Source organism: Melanotaenia boesemani, chromosome 9, assembly GCF_017639745.1.
Source record: "Melanotaenia boesemani isolate fMelBoe1 chromosome 9, fMelBoe1.pri, whole genome shotgun sequence".
Lineage (NCBI taxonomy): Eukaryota > Metazoa > Chordata > Actinopteri > Atheriniformes > Melanotaeniidae > Melanotaenia > Melanotaenia boesemani.
This window is the reverse complement of record NC_055690.1, coordinates 36,626,941-36,641,809: the sequence shown is the minus strand read 5'-3', so window position 1 is coordinate 36,641,809 and position 14,869 is coordinate 36,626,941. Positions and strand designations below refer to the sequence as shown.

Sequence of the window (14,869 nt, the reverse complement as noted above, 5' to 3'; positions counted from 1 at the left end):
ACTATAAAACCAACATGGGTTTAATAGAACAAACCTGGTGGATTTATTTGAATCTAGTTGTTAGTCACGCTCATGTTAAAGAAGTTATATGAACTCTAGTAGACGGGACGCTGCATAAGTTAACATGTATGCTGAATCAGTGTAATTAGGAGTTCAGGAGGAAGCAGGTTTCCCACAATGCCATTCACCTCTAATTACAACAAATTACAGAGAATTCAATTTATGAAACTTTTACTTTAGCAGTTTAGTAATATTTAAATTATCCACAACTTTCTGAAAGTACTTTTCTTTTTTTGATCAATAATTCAAATGAAAGATGTAAAACATCAAAAATAAAGTCTAATAAATCCACTTTCCAACCTTGAAGCTAAAAATTCTCACGTTTTCTCGTCTTTAGGTCTTCTTGTTTTGTATTATTTGGCAATGATAAAGCTTCATGTCATGTCCTTGATGATCTCCAGACCTGCTGCTGGGAGGAAACAGGTCCATCTGCTCTCCATGCTGAGCAGCAACAATCCACCTTCCACCAGAGTTTCCTGGTCTATAACATGTTCTAGACATAGAATCCAGTTCAGCTGTTAGGGATGGTCTGATCATCATCATCACTATCTTCATCCACACTGACTTCCTGCTGCATTTAAGTTCATCATCTCAGTGAGGTGAACCTGAATGCATCATGTGAAGCATCATCTCTAATTTACAAAACACACTCAGATTTATTTAACTACAAACTCAGGCCCCTCCTGCTAACCTGAGTTTAGAAAACTTCTTCTCTAGGCCAGTTTGGACAACGTTACACTCACCGTCCTTCGAGACGAGACAAGCTGAGTTATTTTTCCCAAAGAAAAGTTTCCTTGTCTAACAACGACCTCATCACCTGATTGGCAGATTGAAGCATCATTTGGATTCGAAGATTCATGTGTACACCCCCTGGTGAGTAAACTCTGCTGGCTTGGTGACCTTGATCCATCCTTCAGTCCTGCTGCTAGAGACTGAGCCTGCTGCGGGACGTCCCACGATGCACCGGGCTCCTCCATGCTGCGGGACGTCCCACGATGCACCGGGCTCCTCCATGCTGCCAGACGTCCCACGATGCACCGGGCTCCTCCATGCTGCGGGACGTCCCACGATGCACCGGGCTCCTCCATGCTGCCGGACGTCCCACGATGCACCGGGCTCCTCCATGCTGCCGGACGTCCCACGATGCACCGGGCTCCTCCATGCTGCGGGACGTCCCACGATGCACCGGGCTCCTCCATGCTGCGGGACGTCCCACGATGCACCGGGCTCCTCCATGCTGCCGGACGTCCCACGATGAACCGGGCTCCTCCATGCTGCGGGACGTCCCACGATGCACCGGGCTCCTCCATGCTGCGGGACGTCCCACGATGCACCGGGCTCCTCCATGCTGCCGGACGTCCCACGATGCACCGGGCTCCTCCATGCTGCCGGACGTCCCACGATGCACCGGGCTCCTCCATGCTGCCGGACGTCCCACGATGCACCGGGCTCCTCCATGCTGCCGGACGTCCCACGATGCACCGGGCTCCTCCATGCTGCGGGACGTCCCACGATGCACCGGGCTCCTCCATGCTGCGGGACGTCCCACGATGCACCGGGCTCCTCCATGCTGCCGGACGTCCCACGATGCACCGGGCTCCTCCATGCTGCGGGACGTCCCACGATGCACCGGGCTCCTCCATGCTGCCGGACGTCCCACGATGCACCGGGCTCCTCCATGCTGCCGGACGTCCCACGATGCACCGGGCTCCTCCATGCTGCGGGACGTCCCACGATGAACCGGGCTCCTCCATGCTGCGGGACGTCCCACGATGCACCGGGCTCCTCCATGCTGCCGGACGTCCCACGATGCACCGGGCTCCTCCATGCTGCCGGACGTCCCACGATGAACCGGGCTCCTCCATGCTGCCGGACGTCCCACGATGCACCGGGCTCCTCCATGCTGCCGGACGTCCCACGATGCACCGGGCTCCTCCATGCTCTCTTTTCTCTTCATGTATGAACATCTGACGTTGCCATTTATTTGTGTTTCTCTTCTTTCTCAGCAGGAATCCCTGGATTAGAGTTCTGCTGCTGGTTGACCTCTTTCCTGTCCTCTTCACCCACAACCAGTCCAGGAAGATGGCCGTCCTTCCTGGTCCTGATACCGATGGAGGTTTTCCTTCCTGGTTCTGGTTCTGGGAGTTTTTCCTGATCCTGGTCCTGATGGAGGATTGAATCAAAGATTCAGTTTGATTTCTTGGTTTCCATTCTTTAATGAAATGGACTGATGTGGATCATTGATTTAACTGAAGTTTAGTAAAATGTTAGAAAACTAGAGTTTAACCTCTGAAGTCAGACCAACGGGGACAGACCAGAAAACTTTACAGACGTGGACATTTTATCAACCAGATCTGAAAACCAGGATCAGTCAAACCTAATTTTCATCATTTCAAATTATTTTTTCCACATCTATATTCTGATCTTTCAAAAAGTTTGTGTTTCTGTTTCCAACGCATCATTCTCCCTCTGGACTTTACACTGGAGCATAAACACCCAGCAGTAACCATGGCGACGGCTGAGCGTCCTCCCTCCGTCCCCTGTTAGACCAGTTTGCTAATTGGCCTGTTATTGTCCGAGCATCCTGCATCCTCGGGGGCCCGTGTTGTGTTTCAGATGGAGACAGAAGCCGTGGTTCTGCTGGGACTCATTACTGTAAGAAGACAGTAAACATGATGTAATCACAGCTCTGACCTCGTCTGAGACCCTGACACCTCCCTGCAGATCCCACCAGGAACATTCACCACGTCTCCATGAAGTTTCCAGTTTGGACTTCAGAAGCCTGCTCCAGAAAGGAGGTCTAACTAACTCTGAGTCTAGTCGGAAACTTCATGTCATAAGTCAGTTACCATGATAACAGCCTCACGGTTGGACTTGCTGCTCTTTTTTGGACAGAAAACCCAGAGTTTCCCTCAACTCAGAGTTAACATACTCAGAATTTCTACATGACCCAATTCCTGGAGAACGGGTCCCTGGGGGGTTAAATCCCGCCAAGTAGACTGGGTCTCTGGTGATGGTTAGCCAGGTGAGCCACGAAAGGTCCTGGGAAGAAACATCACTTTAACACACACAAAGACCAGCTAATGCATTTTCAGATCCATGAACATCCCCTCTTCTCAGAAACAATCTTCATGTTTGGTCAACAATCAGCAAAGTTCTATCTTCAGGAGGAGCAGACCAACTAGATCTGACCTTAGCTGTAAAAACAGTTCAGTCAGTGATAATACTGATGGATCCCACAAAATGGATCCAAACATCCATTCTGCTCATCAGTGGGGCACTTGGCATCCTTAGTCTGTCATGACGTCCCTCCTTCACGCGATATTAATCACATTTATGTGGCGGCACACAGGTAAATGGTAAAAACTGGATCCATCCATTTTCTACAGTATACCTGCCCATTGCAATGCAGGGCCATAGTGGACTGGAGACTTTTCCAGACACCATAAGGCAAGAGACTTGGCATACCAAAGATGGGTACTGGTCCATCACAGGACAGACAGGACTAGGAACGTTGAGAATCCCAGAGTCACCGCAAACTATAGTTTTTAGCAAAAAATCAAATTTGAAGATTAATCTTAAAAAAGGTAGAGATGGTGTCTGCTTCCTGAAGCCAAACCGGGAGCCAGTTCCGCAGAGAGGGGCCCGGTGGCTGAAGGTCCTGCTTCCTGAAGCCAAACCGGGAGCCAGTTCTGCAGAGAGGGGCCCGGTGGCTGAAGGTCCCGCTTCCTGAAGCCAAACCGGGAGCCAGTTCCGCAGAGAGGGGCCCGGTGGCTGAAGGTCCCGCTTCCTGAAGCCAAACCGGGAGCCGGTTCCGACCGCAGAGAGGGGCCCGGTGGCTGAAGGTCCCGCTTCCTGAAGCCGAACCGGGAGCCGGTTCCGACCGCAGAGAGGGGCCCGGTGGCTGAAGGTCCTGCTTCCTGAAGCCGAACCGGGAGCCGGTTCCGACCGCAGAGAGGGGCCCGGTGGCTGAAGGTCCTGCTTCCTGAAGCCGAACCGGGAGCCGGTTCCGACCGCAAAGAGGGGCCCGGTGGCTGAAGGTCCTGATTCCTGAAGTCGAACCGGGAGCCAGTTCTGCAGAGAGGGGCCCGGTGGCTGAAGGTCCTGCTTCCTGAAGCCAAACCGGGAGCCGGTTCCGCAGAGAGGGGCCCAGGTGGTTGAAGGTCCTGCTTCCTGAAGTCGAACCGGGAGCCGGTTCCGACAGCAGAGAGGGGCCCGGTGGCTGAAGGTCCTGCTTCCTGAAGTCGAACCGGGAGCCGGTTCCGACCGCAGAGAGGGACCCGGTGGCTGAAGGTCCTGCTTCCTGTGTCACGCCTGAGTCCAGCTGTCTGAATAAGGTGAAGCAGGACCCAAATAGCAGACGTGATCATTGTAGAAACAAAACAAACTTTATTGTTTTCTGGAGTCAGAGTGGTCAGAACTGGGGAGGGTCCGGGGTTTCTGGATCTCTGGGAGGAGAGGAGAATGATAAGTGGCAGTCCGGATCAAAAAATATCCAATTATCCAACCTTAGTGGGTGGCTTACTGAATCCAGGTGGAAATCCTGAGTGGAGCAGATTGTAGCTGCTGCAGTACCTGAGCTGGAGGAGGGTGGGGTGAGCAGGCAGGTAGGTGGAGGTAACAAGCGGGCGACCGGTGGAGGTAGACTGGAGGTGGAAGTTCTGGAGCAGCAAGGCAGTGCTAGGAGGGAGGAAAAAGGCAAGGCAGGGTCAGAGTACTCGACTGGAAGCACAAGTAATACTGGTGGTGGCCTGATTTACCACAGAAACAGTGAGATAATCTGGCGAGGTCTGGTTGCTCCTGAAGTCCTCATGAAGGGAGGCTTGATGAGGGTTGATAGAACACAGCTGGGGAGGCAGGAGCAGACCGGACTCCGCCCAAGGCTTCCTGAAACCAGTACAGCCCCACATAAAGCTCAGGAAGGGAAGGACAAGCAGCAGAACCGTGACATCCTGCAGCCGAACCGGGAGCCGGTTCCGCAGAGAGGGTAGCAGGGGTCACCCCGGGCGGCCGCCTATATGAACCACATCAAGACGAGCGCCGTTCACTGCAATGAAAACATGAAATATTGGAAAAACAATGTAAAAAATGAGCTTCTTTCCTTCCTTCTATAGGAATACTCTCCAGGTCATTGGTGTGAAACTTGACTCCTGCAGCAGCAGGTTTTTCCAGCCATGGAGCTGCTGGCTGGAAGACTTGGTCTCACTCTGTGGGCAGCTTAGCTCTGGGGGGTTAGATGGTGAGGGTCTGGAACAGAGGTTTCTCCTGTTCTTCTGGAGTTGGAAAAGTTCTTTTAATTATAGTACAACGATCAATCACACTTCTTTTTCTTGCTTCTTTTTCCTTGTAAAGCGTTTTGGGTAAAAGCACTATATAAATACAGACCATTTACCATTATAATAGATGAAAAAATAAAATCATAAACAGTAAAATATTACAATAAAGACAGAATTTCAGAAGGTAAATCACATAAAAAATAAAATATTGGACCAAATCAAAGCGTACAGAATCATTTCAGAATTTCAATGTTCAGGATTTAAGTCCAAATTTAGATTAAATAAAAACTTTTGATTGAAAAAAATGAAGATTGAGGCAAATTATGAGACAAAAATGTCTAATTTCTGATATGAATAATCAATAATTTAATAATTCAACAAAGTTCAACAAAATGAAAGTGTGAGAAAGTCTAATTAAAGACAAACGCAGAGTGAAAGACAGAATTTTTATTTCCAGCATCACGAAGTGAACATCCTGATATTCAGTGTGAAGCTTTGACTGGAAACATGTGGATCCTGGAAGAAGCTTTCACAGCTTTCAAGTTTCCGAGGAATCATTTCGAAGAGTTTCAGACAGACATGTACAGATCCGTTCATCAGTCAGTTTCTCTGGTACGGTCAGACTGTTTAGACTCAACACAGAGACACTGATGAACCACAGGACTTAGACCAGGACCAGAGCCCAAATCCAGCACAGAGAGGATGAGTGAATGTGGTGATGAAGGTGTGGAGGTGGATCAGCGAGCTGGAGGAGACTCTGTAGAAGGACAAAGAGCCAGCAGGACAGTCCACATACACTGCTACTCTGTTAGAAACAGAGGAGGAGGAGATGGGTGTTTTTCTGTTATTGTGCCAGACAAAGTACCCATCATCAGAGCATCTCAGACTCCAGGAATGATTATTCCTTCCAAACCTGCTGTCGCCACCTCTGATTCCTCTGTAACTGACCGATATAGAGACGTCTCTTCTGCACTTTACCTCCAAGTAGCAGCGACCAGTCAGAACATTCCCACACAGCAGCTGAAGACAGTTAAATCTGTCTGGATGATCAGAATATGACTGATTCTCCTCCACACCTTCCTGTTGTTGTCAGACAGTTTGAGTCTTCTGTCCACTGTGTCCATGTGGATGGTGAGTGGACAGGAATCTGATGGAGAGAACAAACACAATCCAGCTGCAGTTATTGATCTATTGGCACTTTGATGCTGACTGATGAATGAGTGATGGGACAGTGTGAAGATGGTTGAAAGTGATGAATCCAATGAAAAACACACTTACACTTCCTCAGACCTCCTGGTCTCAACCATGGTTCTCCAGCAGGCTCCACCCTGAAAGGAGGAGGGGGTCAGAGCATGCTAACATGGACATTACATGGCTCTCATACACACTGCGATTTTCATTCCACCCGTTACAACAGGACTCGGCTGCATGTCAAAATGAAAAAAAGCTGTCACGTGATCACCACCTGGTGGTGAGTTGGCTCAGATTAAGGGGAGGATCTCTGGTCTGTGTTCTGTGCTGCTATTGTTGAGGCGGCTGACCAGAGCTGTGACCTTAAGGCGGTTGGAGCCTGTGATCGTCAAACTTGTGAGGGATGAAGCTGAAGATGAAGACCTATCGGGCTTTTTTGGCTTGTGGGACTCTGGAGACAGTTGTTAGGTACGAGCAGGCCAAGCAGAACGCTGCTTCGGCTATCGCTGAGGCAAAACTTGGGAGTTGGACGAGTTTGGAGAGATCATGGAGAATGACTTCGAGACAGCTTTGAGCAGATCCTACTCCACCATCAGGTGGCTCAGGAAGGGGAAGCAGTGCATCATCAACACTAAGTACAGTGGAGATGGGGGGCTGCTGACCTCGACTTGGGATGTTGTGGGCTGGTGGAAGGAATACTTCAAAGACCTCCTGAATCCCACCGACATGACCTCTGATGACCCAGAAGTGGGCTATTCTATCCTTGATGCTTAGGACGCTGAGGTGGTCAAAAAGCTCCTTGGTGGTAGGGCCATGGGGGTGGACAAGATCTATCCGGAGTTCCTTAAGGCTCTGGATGCAGTGGGGACAGGCCTCTACATCGTGTGGACATCTGGGACAGTGCCTGTGGAATGGTAGACTGGAGTGGTGGTCCTCCTCTTTAAGAAGGGAGACCTGGAGGGCAGGGGCGTTGCTTGGCATAAAGCTCTACTGGGTTGAAGAATTTCCTGATATCCGTCTACAGAAGTCACTCGATAACATGTTTCAGTTAGTATGAGGTCATGTGGTTCCATTGATAAAAAATAATGTAAAACTGACTGTTTTTGTGGCGTTACGAGACCTCAAACTGCACCGTACGCTCACCCAACACACGGAGAGCTGCGTGACGTGTGTGTGGTTCACCTGCTGCTCGTGCACAGTGAAGTGCAGGGTCAGAATGTTTACCTGAGCTGGATCCTCTGTTTGAGGTAACGCTCTTGCTATGCATTTGAGTTGAAATATAAATCTCCTCCTGTCTGAATTATCTGAACTAATGTGTGATAAATATTTATTTTCGAAAATTAATCGTAGCATTTATACTGGGGCACGTGTCCCAGTAAATGGGGTCTGATGACATGTAGTGTGCTCCAACTACAGGGGGATCACACTCCTCAGACTCCCCTGTAAGGTCTATTCAGGGGTGCTTGAGAGGAGGGTCCATTGGATAGTCGAACCTTGGATTGAGGAGGAGCAGTGTGGTTTTCGTCCTGGTCATGGAACTGTGGACCAGCTCTACATGCTTTGCAGGGTCTTGGAGGGGGCGTGCAAATCTACCCAACTAGTCTACAATTGTTTGTGGATTTAGAGAAGGCATTCGACCATGTCCCCTGGGGACTCGTGTGGAGGATATTCCGGGAGTATGGAGTACTAGACCCCTTGCACAAGCTGTCCGGTCCCGGTACCGACCGGTGTCAGAGCTTGGTCCGCATTGCTGGCAGTAAATCAATTGTTTCCAGTGCGGGTTGGACTCCGCCAAGGCTGCCCTTTGTCACTGATTCTGTTCATAACTTTTATGTACAGAATTTCTAGGTGCAGCCGAGGTGTTGAGGGGATCAGGTTCGGTGGCCTCAGGATTGGGTCTCTGCTCTTTGCGGATGACTCACTGGAGCGATTCGCAGCAGAGTGTGAAGCGGCTGGGAGGAGAATCAGCACCTCCAAATCCGAGACCATGGTCCTCAGCCGGAAAAGGGTAGAGTGCTCTCTCCAGGTCTTTAATAGGGTCCTGCCCCAAGTGGAGGAGTTCACGTATCTCGGGGTCTTGTTCACGAGTGAGGGAAGGATGGAGCGGGAGATTGACAGGTGGATCGGTGCGGCGTCTGCAGTGATGCGGACTCTGCATCGGCCTGTCGTGGTGAAGAAGGAGCTGAGCCAAAAGGCAAAGCTCTCCATTTACTGGTCGATCTACGTTCCTACCCTCACCTATGGTCATGAGCTGTGGGTAGTGACCAAAAGAACGAGATCGCAAATACAAGCGGCCGAAATGAGTTTTCTCCGCAGGGTGGCCGGGCTCTCCCTTAGAGATAGGATGAGAAGCTCGGTGATCCGGGACGGGCTCAGAGTAGAGCCGCTTCTCCTCCACATTGAGAGGAGCCAGATGAGGTGGCTCGGGCATCTGGTTAGGATGCCCCCTGGACGCCTCCCTGGTGAGATGTTCCGGGCACGTCCCACCGGAAAGAGGCCCCGGGGAAGACCCAGGACACGCTGGATGGACTACATCTCTCAGCTGGCCTGGGAACGCCTCGGGATCCCTCCGGATGAGCTGGTAAATGTGGCCGGGGAGAGGGAAGTCTGGGTTTCCCTGCTTAGACAGCTGCCCCGCGACCTGACTCTGGATAAACGGCAGAAAATGGATGGACTTTAAATGTCTTTCTTGTTCTGACATTACCATGTCCTAGGCATCAACCGCCCTGCCATCACCAAGTTTCATAGACTGTACTTTATCACATCATGTTCTTTGATGCTCCATAATCAATAAGCCAAACAGCAGGCGGAGTTTGCCTCTTCAGCAATGAAGGCACTCTCAGATGAGTCTTCTGCAACCTCATGCTTTTAGGCTTGTGGTATTTGTTTCTCCTTTTCCAACTTGGACAGTTTATGTGTCCTTTCCCAAACGTCTAACATTTCCAGGAGCTGTTTTTTCAGCTCCCACGGCTTTAGCATTGGCTGGCATTTCTCCACGGACTTGCGTTGAGCAGTAGCGACATTTATAAACCGTCCTGAAAGACGCAGCAATGTAACTACGATTCTCAGCATGGTAGCAATATTTATAATCCGTCCTGAAAGATGTAGCGACGTATTGCCGATTCTCAGAGTGGCAGCGACATTTATAAACCGTCCTTAAAGACGCAGTGATGTATCTATGATTCTCGTAGCGGTAGTGACAACTGTAACCCGTCCTGAAAGACGCAGCAACTTGTATCTACAATTCTCAGAGCGGTACCGACATTTATAAACCGTCCTTAAAGATGCAGCGACGTGTGTCTAAGATATTAAGTCCGGTAGCAATATTTATAAACCGTCCAGAAAGACGTAGGGACAAGTATCTACGATTCTCAGAGCTGTAGCAACATTTATAAACCATCCTAAAAGAAGCAACAACATGTGTATGTACGATTGTGAGAGCAACTGTTGTAGAGCAACAGCGGTGTCAGATTTTAAAACTTTTATTTTGGTCATGTTTATGAACCCGCTGTAACTTGCTCTTACACTGAAACTTACTGTATGTCTTTCCCACAAGGTCCAGGTTCTGGTGGTGTTACTGAACCATGACTGATGCTTTATTCATCACTAAGCTGATTTTCATAAAGATTCATAGAAACCTAATGAATGATGCACAAAGATTAATTAAACTTAATTTTCATCACTTCAAATGAATTTTTCCACGTCTATATTCTGATCTTTCAAAAAGTTTGTGTTTCTGTTTCCAACATCATTCTCCCTCTGGACATTATACCGGAGCAAAAACAACCAGCAGTAACCATGGCGACAGCTGAGCGTCCTCCCTCCGTCCCCTGTGAGACCAGTTTGCTAATTGGCCTGTTATTGTCCGAGCGTCCTGCATCCTTTGGAGCCCGTGTTGTGTTTCAGATGGAGACAGAAGCCGTGGTTCTGCTGGGACTCATTACTGTAAGAAGACAGTAAACATGATGTAATCACAGCTCTGACCTCGTCTGAGACCCTGACACCTCCCTGCAGATCCCACCAGGAACATTCACCACGTCTCCATGAAGTTTCCACAGTTTGGACTTTTGCTCACCGAGGTCCAGTTTCACCAGCTACAGAAGATAATCAAGCATGAAGGTCACCAAACATTGAAAACACAAAGTAAAGCCGACTGTAAAAATGGTTCATAAGTTAAACATTTTGAAAAGTGTGGTGTTGCTGCACCTTTATCTGTCTATCAGTGTTTGTGAACAGCGGTTTTTAGGTCACAGATTCTCAGTTTAATTCAGGTCTGGACTTTGGCTGGTTGGTTCTAACACATGAACATCTGAGATCTAAACCATCCCATTGTGTCTGTGGCTGGATGATTTTGGTTCCTATCTGAACCTCCACCAGGACTGCCCTGTAATTAGCTCCATCCATCATCCCATCAACCCTGACCAGCTTCCCACTCCCTGATGAAGAAAATCCTCCCCCACAGCATGAAGCTGCCACCACCATGTTTTCACAGTGAGGATGGCGAGTTCAGGTCTTGTACTTTGGCTTCATCTGATCAAAGTTTATTCCACATGTTAGCTGCGGTGTTACACAGCAAACAGGACTTGTGGAGCATCCTGTGAACAGATTGTCTTACCTGAGCCGTGGATCTCTGCAGATCCTCCAGAGTCAGCACAGGCCTCTCGGCTGCTTTTCTAATCAGTCTCTTTCTGGTAGTTTATATCCCCCTTCATCCCCCTTTTTCCCCCTTCATCCCCCTTCCAAATGTACAACTGATCCAATCGTCTCAATCTTTATTAACAGCTCTTCAATGCAAAGGTGCGTATGTTACCTAGGGGTTCATCGCTCAAAACGTCTGGAAACCACTGCTTTAGAACGGGAACGGGTTCTTCATAACATGAACGGTTTTCAGGACAGGAACGGTTCTTCTGAACCGGAACTGGTTCATCAGATCATGAACAGTTCTTCTGAACCGGAATATTGGCAACTCTTTGCTTCCAGAGACCTGCAGCTCTTCTCTCACATAGCTGAACCACATCTGGCTGAGGTAGGAAGCAGGTGAGACTCAGTCTGGCGTGAAGATGCTCATCATCTGTACTTTGACTTATTAAAGTTCATGGTGGAGAAGAGCTTTTCATACAGATTTGTCCTCCCTGAAAGACACATGGTCTATGTGAACAGCCTAGAAAGCTCAGGGTGGGTGGAGGGCAGTTCTCTGCTTTTCTGCTTTTACACCTCATTTATTTACTGGACCAGGAAAGAAGCTGGTTTTGGTGGAGTAGGTGTCTGGTTACAGTGGTGAACAGAATCCACCAAAAACCACTTTGCCCTCTAGACGTGCTTGGTCTCTGAGTCCAGATGTAGCTCCTCATCAGGTTCTTGATCGCGTTCAGCTGCTCTGACAGTTTCCATGTTTCATCCCGTCCGCTGCATGTGAAGCATTAGTTCACGTCGCCACGCAGCCATGGTTTGCATGCATGTGGTCATGTGACTGCATTGTTAGGTTTTACTAACTCTACACTTTGATGTCAGGTGGGGGCCACCAGCTGTCGTTGCATGGGCGTCATTTGGCCAGCGGACCACGAGTTTGAGACCCGTGCCCTCAGCACCAGGTGGAGGAGTTTAAAGGAGCTGCGTCAGAGGATGATCAGGGACAGGTGGATGGAGGAGAATCATCTGACTGTCGCAGGTTTCTTCCTCTCTGCACGCCTCACCTGTTTGACTTCTTTACCTGCAGATTTATGGTGAAATGTCTCCTTGTCCCATTTAGACGTCTGTCTTCCAGCTGCTGATCCAAACTGACCTGATGATTCTTCCTGGACTGTAAGGACATTTTTAAATGTTTACATCTATTTTTCTGTGTGTCTTTTCTCTGAAGGTTTATATGGATGAAAAGTTTCAGCAGGTTTTCCAGAGTTCGGACTAAAAATGGTGGAAGATATCTGGATGTCTTCCTGCTGGACGTCTTCGTACTCTTCTTCTTCTAGTCATGCATCCTCGTGTTTGTTGGTCAGAATGATCATGTTAAATAATTCAAGGCAGTCGCAGTAAAACATGTAAAATTAAAAACCTAAAGAATTAGTCCTGATCTGAAACAAACAGCAGGAACTACGTCGGCGCCTTTAACCACTGACTCAAACCTCCTATAACAATATTCTGTCTACAGGAGTTAAACGGATCTTTTTCTCACTTTAAATACTGCAGAGATGTAAAATGATCCCAGTGAAACACACAGTGGAAAGAGGAAGTGATGATATAAGCTGCTCTTTATCAAGGGAATGAACTTTATTTTTCCGGACTGTTTCTCAGCTTTTCCTTCTTCACATCATCCATAGAAGTTGAGATGATCCAGACTGAGCTGCAGCAGAAGCAGATTTTTCTTCCTGAGCTCTGTGCAGACGCAGTTTAGAGGTGATGATCTGAAACTCGGCTTCTTCTATGTTTCAGATCCACAGAAGGTTCTGTATCCAGGTCATGTTCTAACCAAGACGTCTGTGGAGCCATGTCTTTAATCATTCGGGTTTCTAGGGTCCTGCTGTGCCTCAAAAGTATCTTTACACTCCTGGAAACTTTCTGCCTGCATGTAAACATGTTCAACTTAAACCTTTGCTCCGTCCTCTCAGATTCAAGTTGCCGTGCAGATGTCCTTCATTCAACCGTGAGCCTTCTCCTGCACTCAGACTTGTTCTTTGCTCTCAGGAAACGTTTGCTGTCGGGCTCCCGGGGCCCGGGGCCCCGCGCTCTGGGGGGGTGGCATTGCCTGGCGGGTCGGGTGGTCGCCCTCCCTGCTTCATCTTTGACTCAGAGTTTAATATATGAAGTATTCTCAACCTTGTGAAACAGATTTCTCTGTTACTGCAGCAGCATGAAAAGAGGCTGTTAGCTTGTTTGATTAATGATGATGGTGAAACTTAAAGTGACTCAGCTGGAACAATAGAAGCTTTTGAAGCTAAATCAGTGATTTAAATGGATCAAATTAAGAGAAAAGGATGATTACACAGCTGGGATAGTGATTGTGGTTAAAACATTGAGACATTCACCAGATGAACTCCTTAAAAATCCCCATGAAGCAGCTCTGACTCACGTCTGATGTAGGCTTCGGTTGGTGTGGTCACATGACTGTTAGCATGCTAAAGTAACATATTAAGATGATTTCTGCAAAATGTTGGCTCCATAAGGCCGCCACAGTCACGCAGACAGCTTGAGCATTACATCACTACTAACTGGGATCATGTGTTGTGTGTTAGCCACAGAGAAGCTAATGACTAGCTTCTCTGTTGACTGTTAGCAGGTTGCTGTGGTCACATTTTCAGCTCCTCAGACGTCACTTCACATCTGCATGAGTGGAAGTGACGTGTTTGTGTTGTTGTGTCTCTGGTTTCAGGCTGGCTGAACTCAAACTGGGGACGAGGAGGTTTTAGGAAGACGGGAGGATGGAGAACATCTCTTCACATAAAGACTTTATCCTGGACGGCTTTGAAGAACTCGGAGCTCTGAGGCCCGTCCTCTTCCTCCCGTTCTTCCTCATGTTTGTTGTGGCCCTGTTAGCAAACTCCCTGCTGGTGTATGTGGTCATTTCACAGAGGAGCCTTCATCAGCCCATGAGCATCCTCATCGCTGGCATGGCCTGCGTAGAACTTTGCCTCCCAGTGTTTTTTGTTCCCAACATGCTGCTCAACTTCCTGTTTGATTGGAGGGGGATCTCTCTGATTGGCTGCCTGATTCAGATGCACTTCATTCACTTTTTTGGAGCTTTTCAGACCACGTTCTTGGTATGGATGGCTCTGGACCGCTACTTTGCTATCTGCACGCCCCTCTACTACCATCAACACATGGCGCTGCAGCGATTCCTGCGCTTCATCGTCCCACTTGTTGTCAGAAACGTGCTGATCATCACACAGTTTGTGATTCTGGCAGGAAGACGGTCATTCTGCACTAACGTGATAAAACACTGTTTCTGTGAGCACATGGCCTTGGTGGAGCTGGCCTGTGGAAGCACCGCCATCAACAGCCTGGCCGGGTTGATCGCTGTGTTCTTCATTCCTGTGTTAGATTTCTTCATCATCGCTGCTTCTTATGTGGTCATATTTAGCTCGGTGCTGAGGTCCAGCAGGTCCGGCACCAAAGCTCTTCGCACCTGCATCACACACATCATCGTCCTCACCTTCAGTCTGTCATTGGCTCTGATCGCTTTCCTGTCGTATCGGATCAGAAACGGTCTCCCTGCAGCCAGCCGGGTTTTCTTCAGCACCATGTACCTGCTGTTCCCGAGCTGTTTCAACCCCATCATCTATGGCATCAGAACCGCTGAGATCCGACAGCAAATGCTAAAAACGCTGACCCGCTGGACCTGCTTCACCTAA

General features: G+C 48.8%; 1 protein-coding gene across 1 annotated transcript in view; it reads left to right on the top strand.

The window, feature by feature from the left end:
• LOC121645551 (olfactory receptor 52E4-like) overlaps positions 1 to 14,869 on the top strand; it is a 20,503-nt gene extending 5,634 nt beyond the window's left edge. Inside the window, exon 2 of the mRNA XM_041994041.1 lies at positions 13,891 to 14,869. Coding sequence (XP_041849975.1) covers positions 13,940 to 14,869 — 930 coding nt within the window. The 5' untranslated portion in view covers positions 13,891 to 13,939. The remainder of the gene's footprint in view (positions 1 to 13,890) is intronic.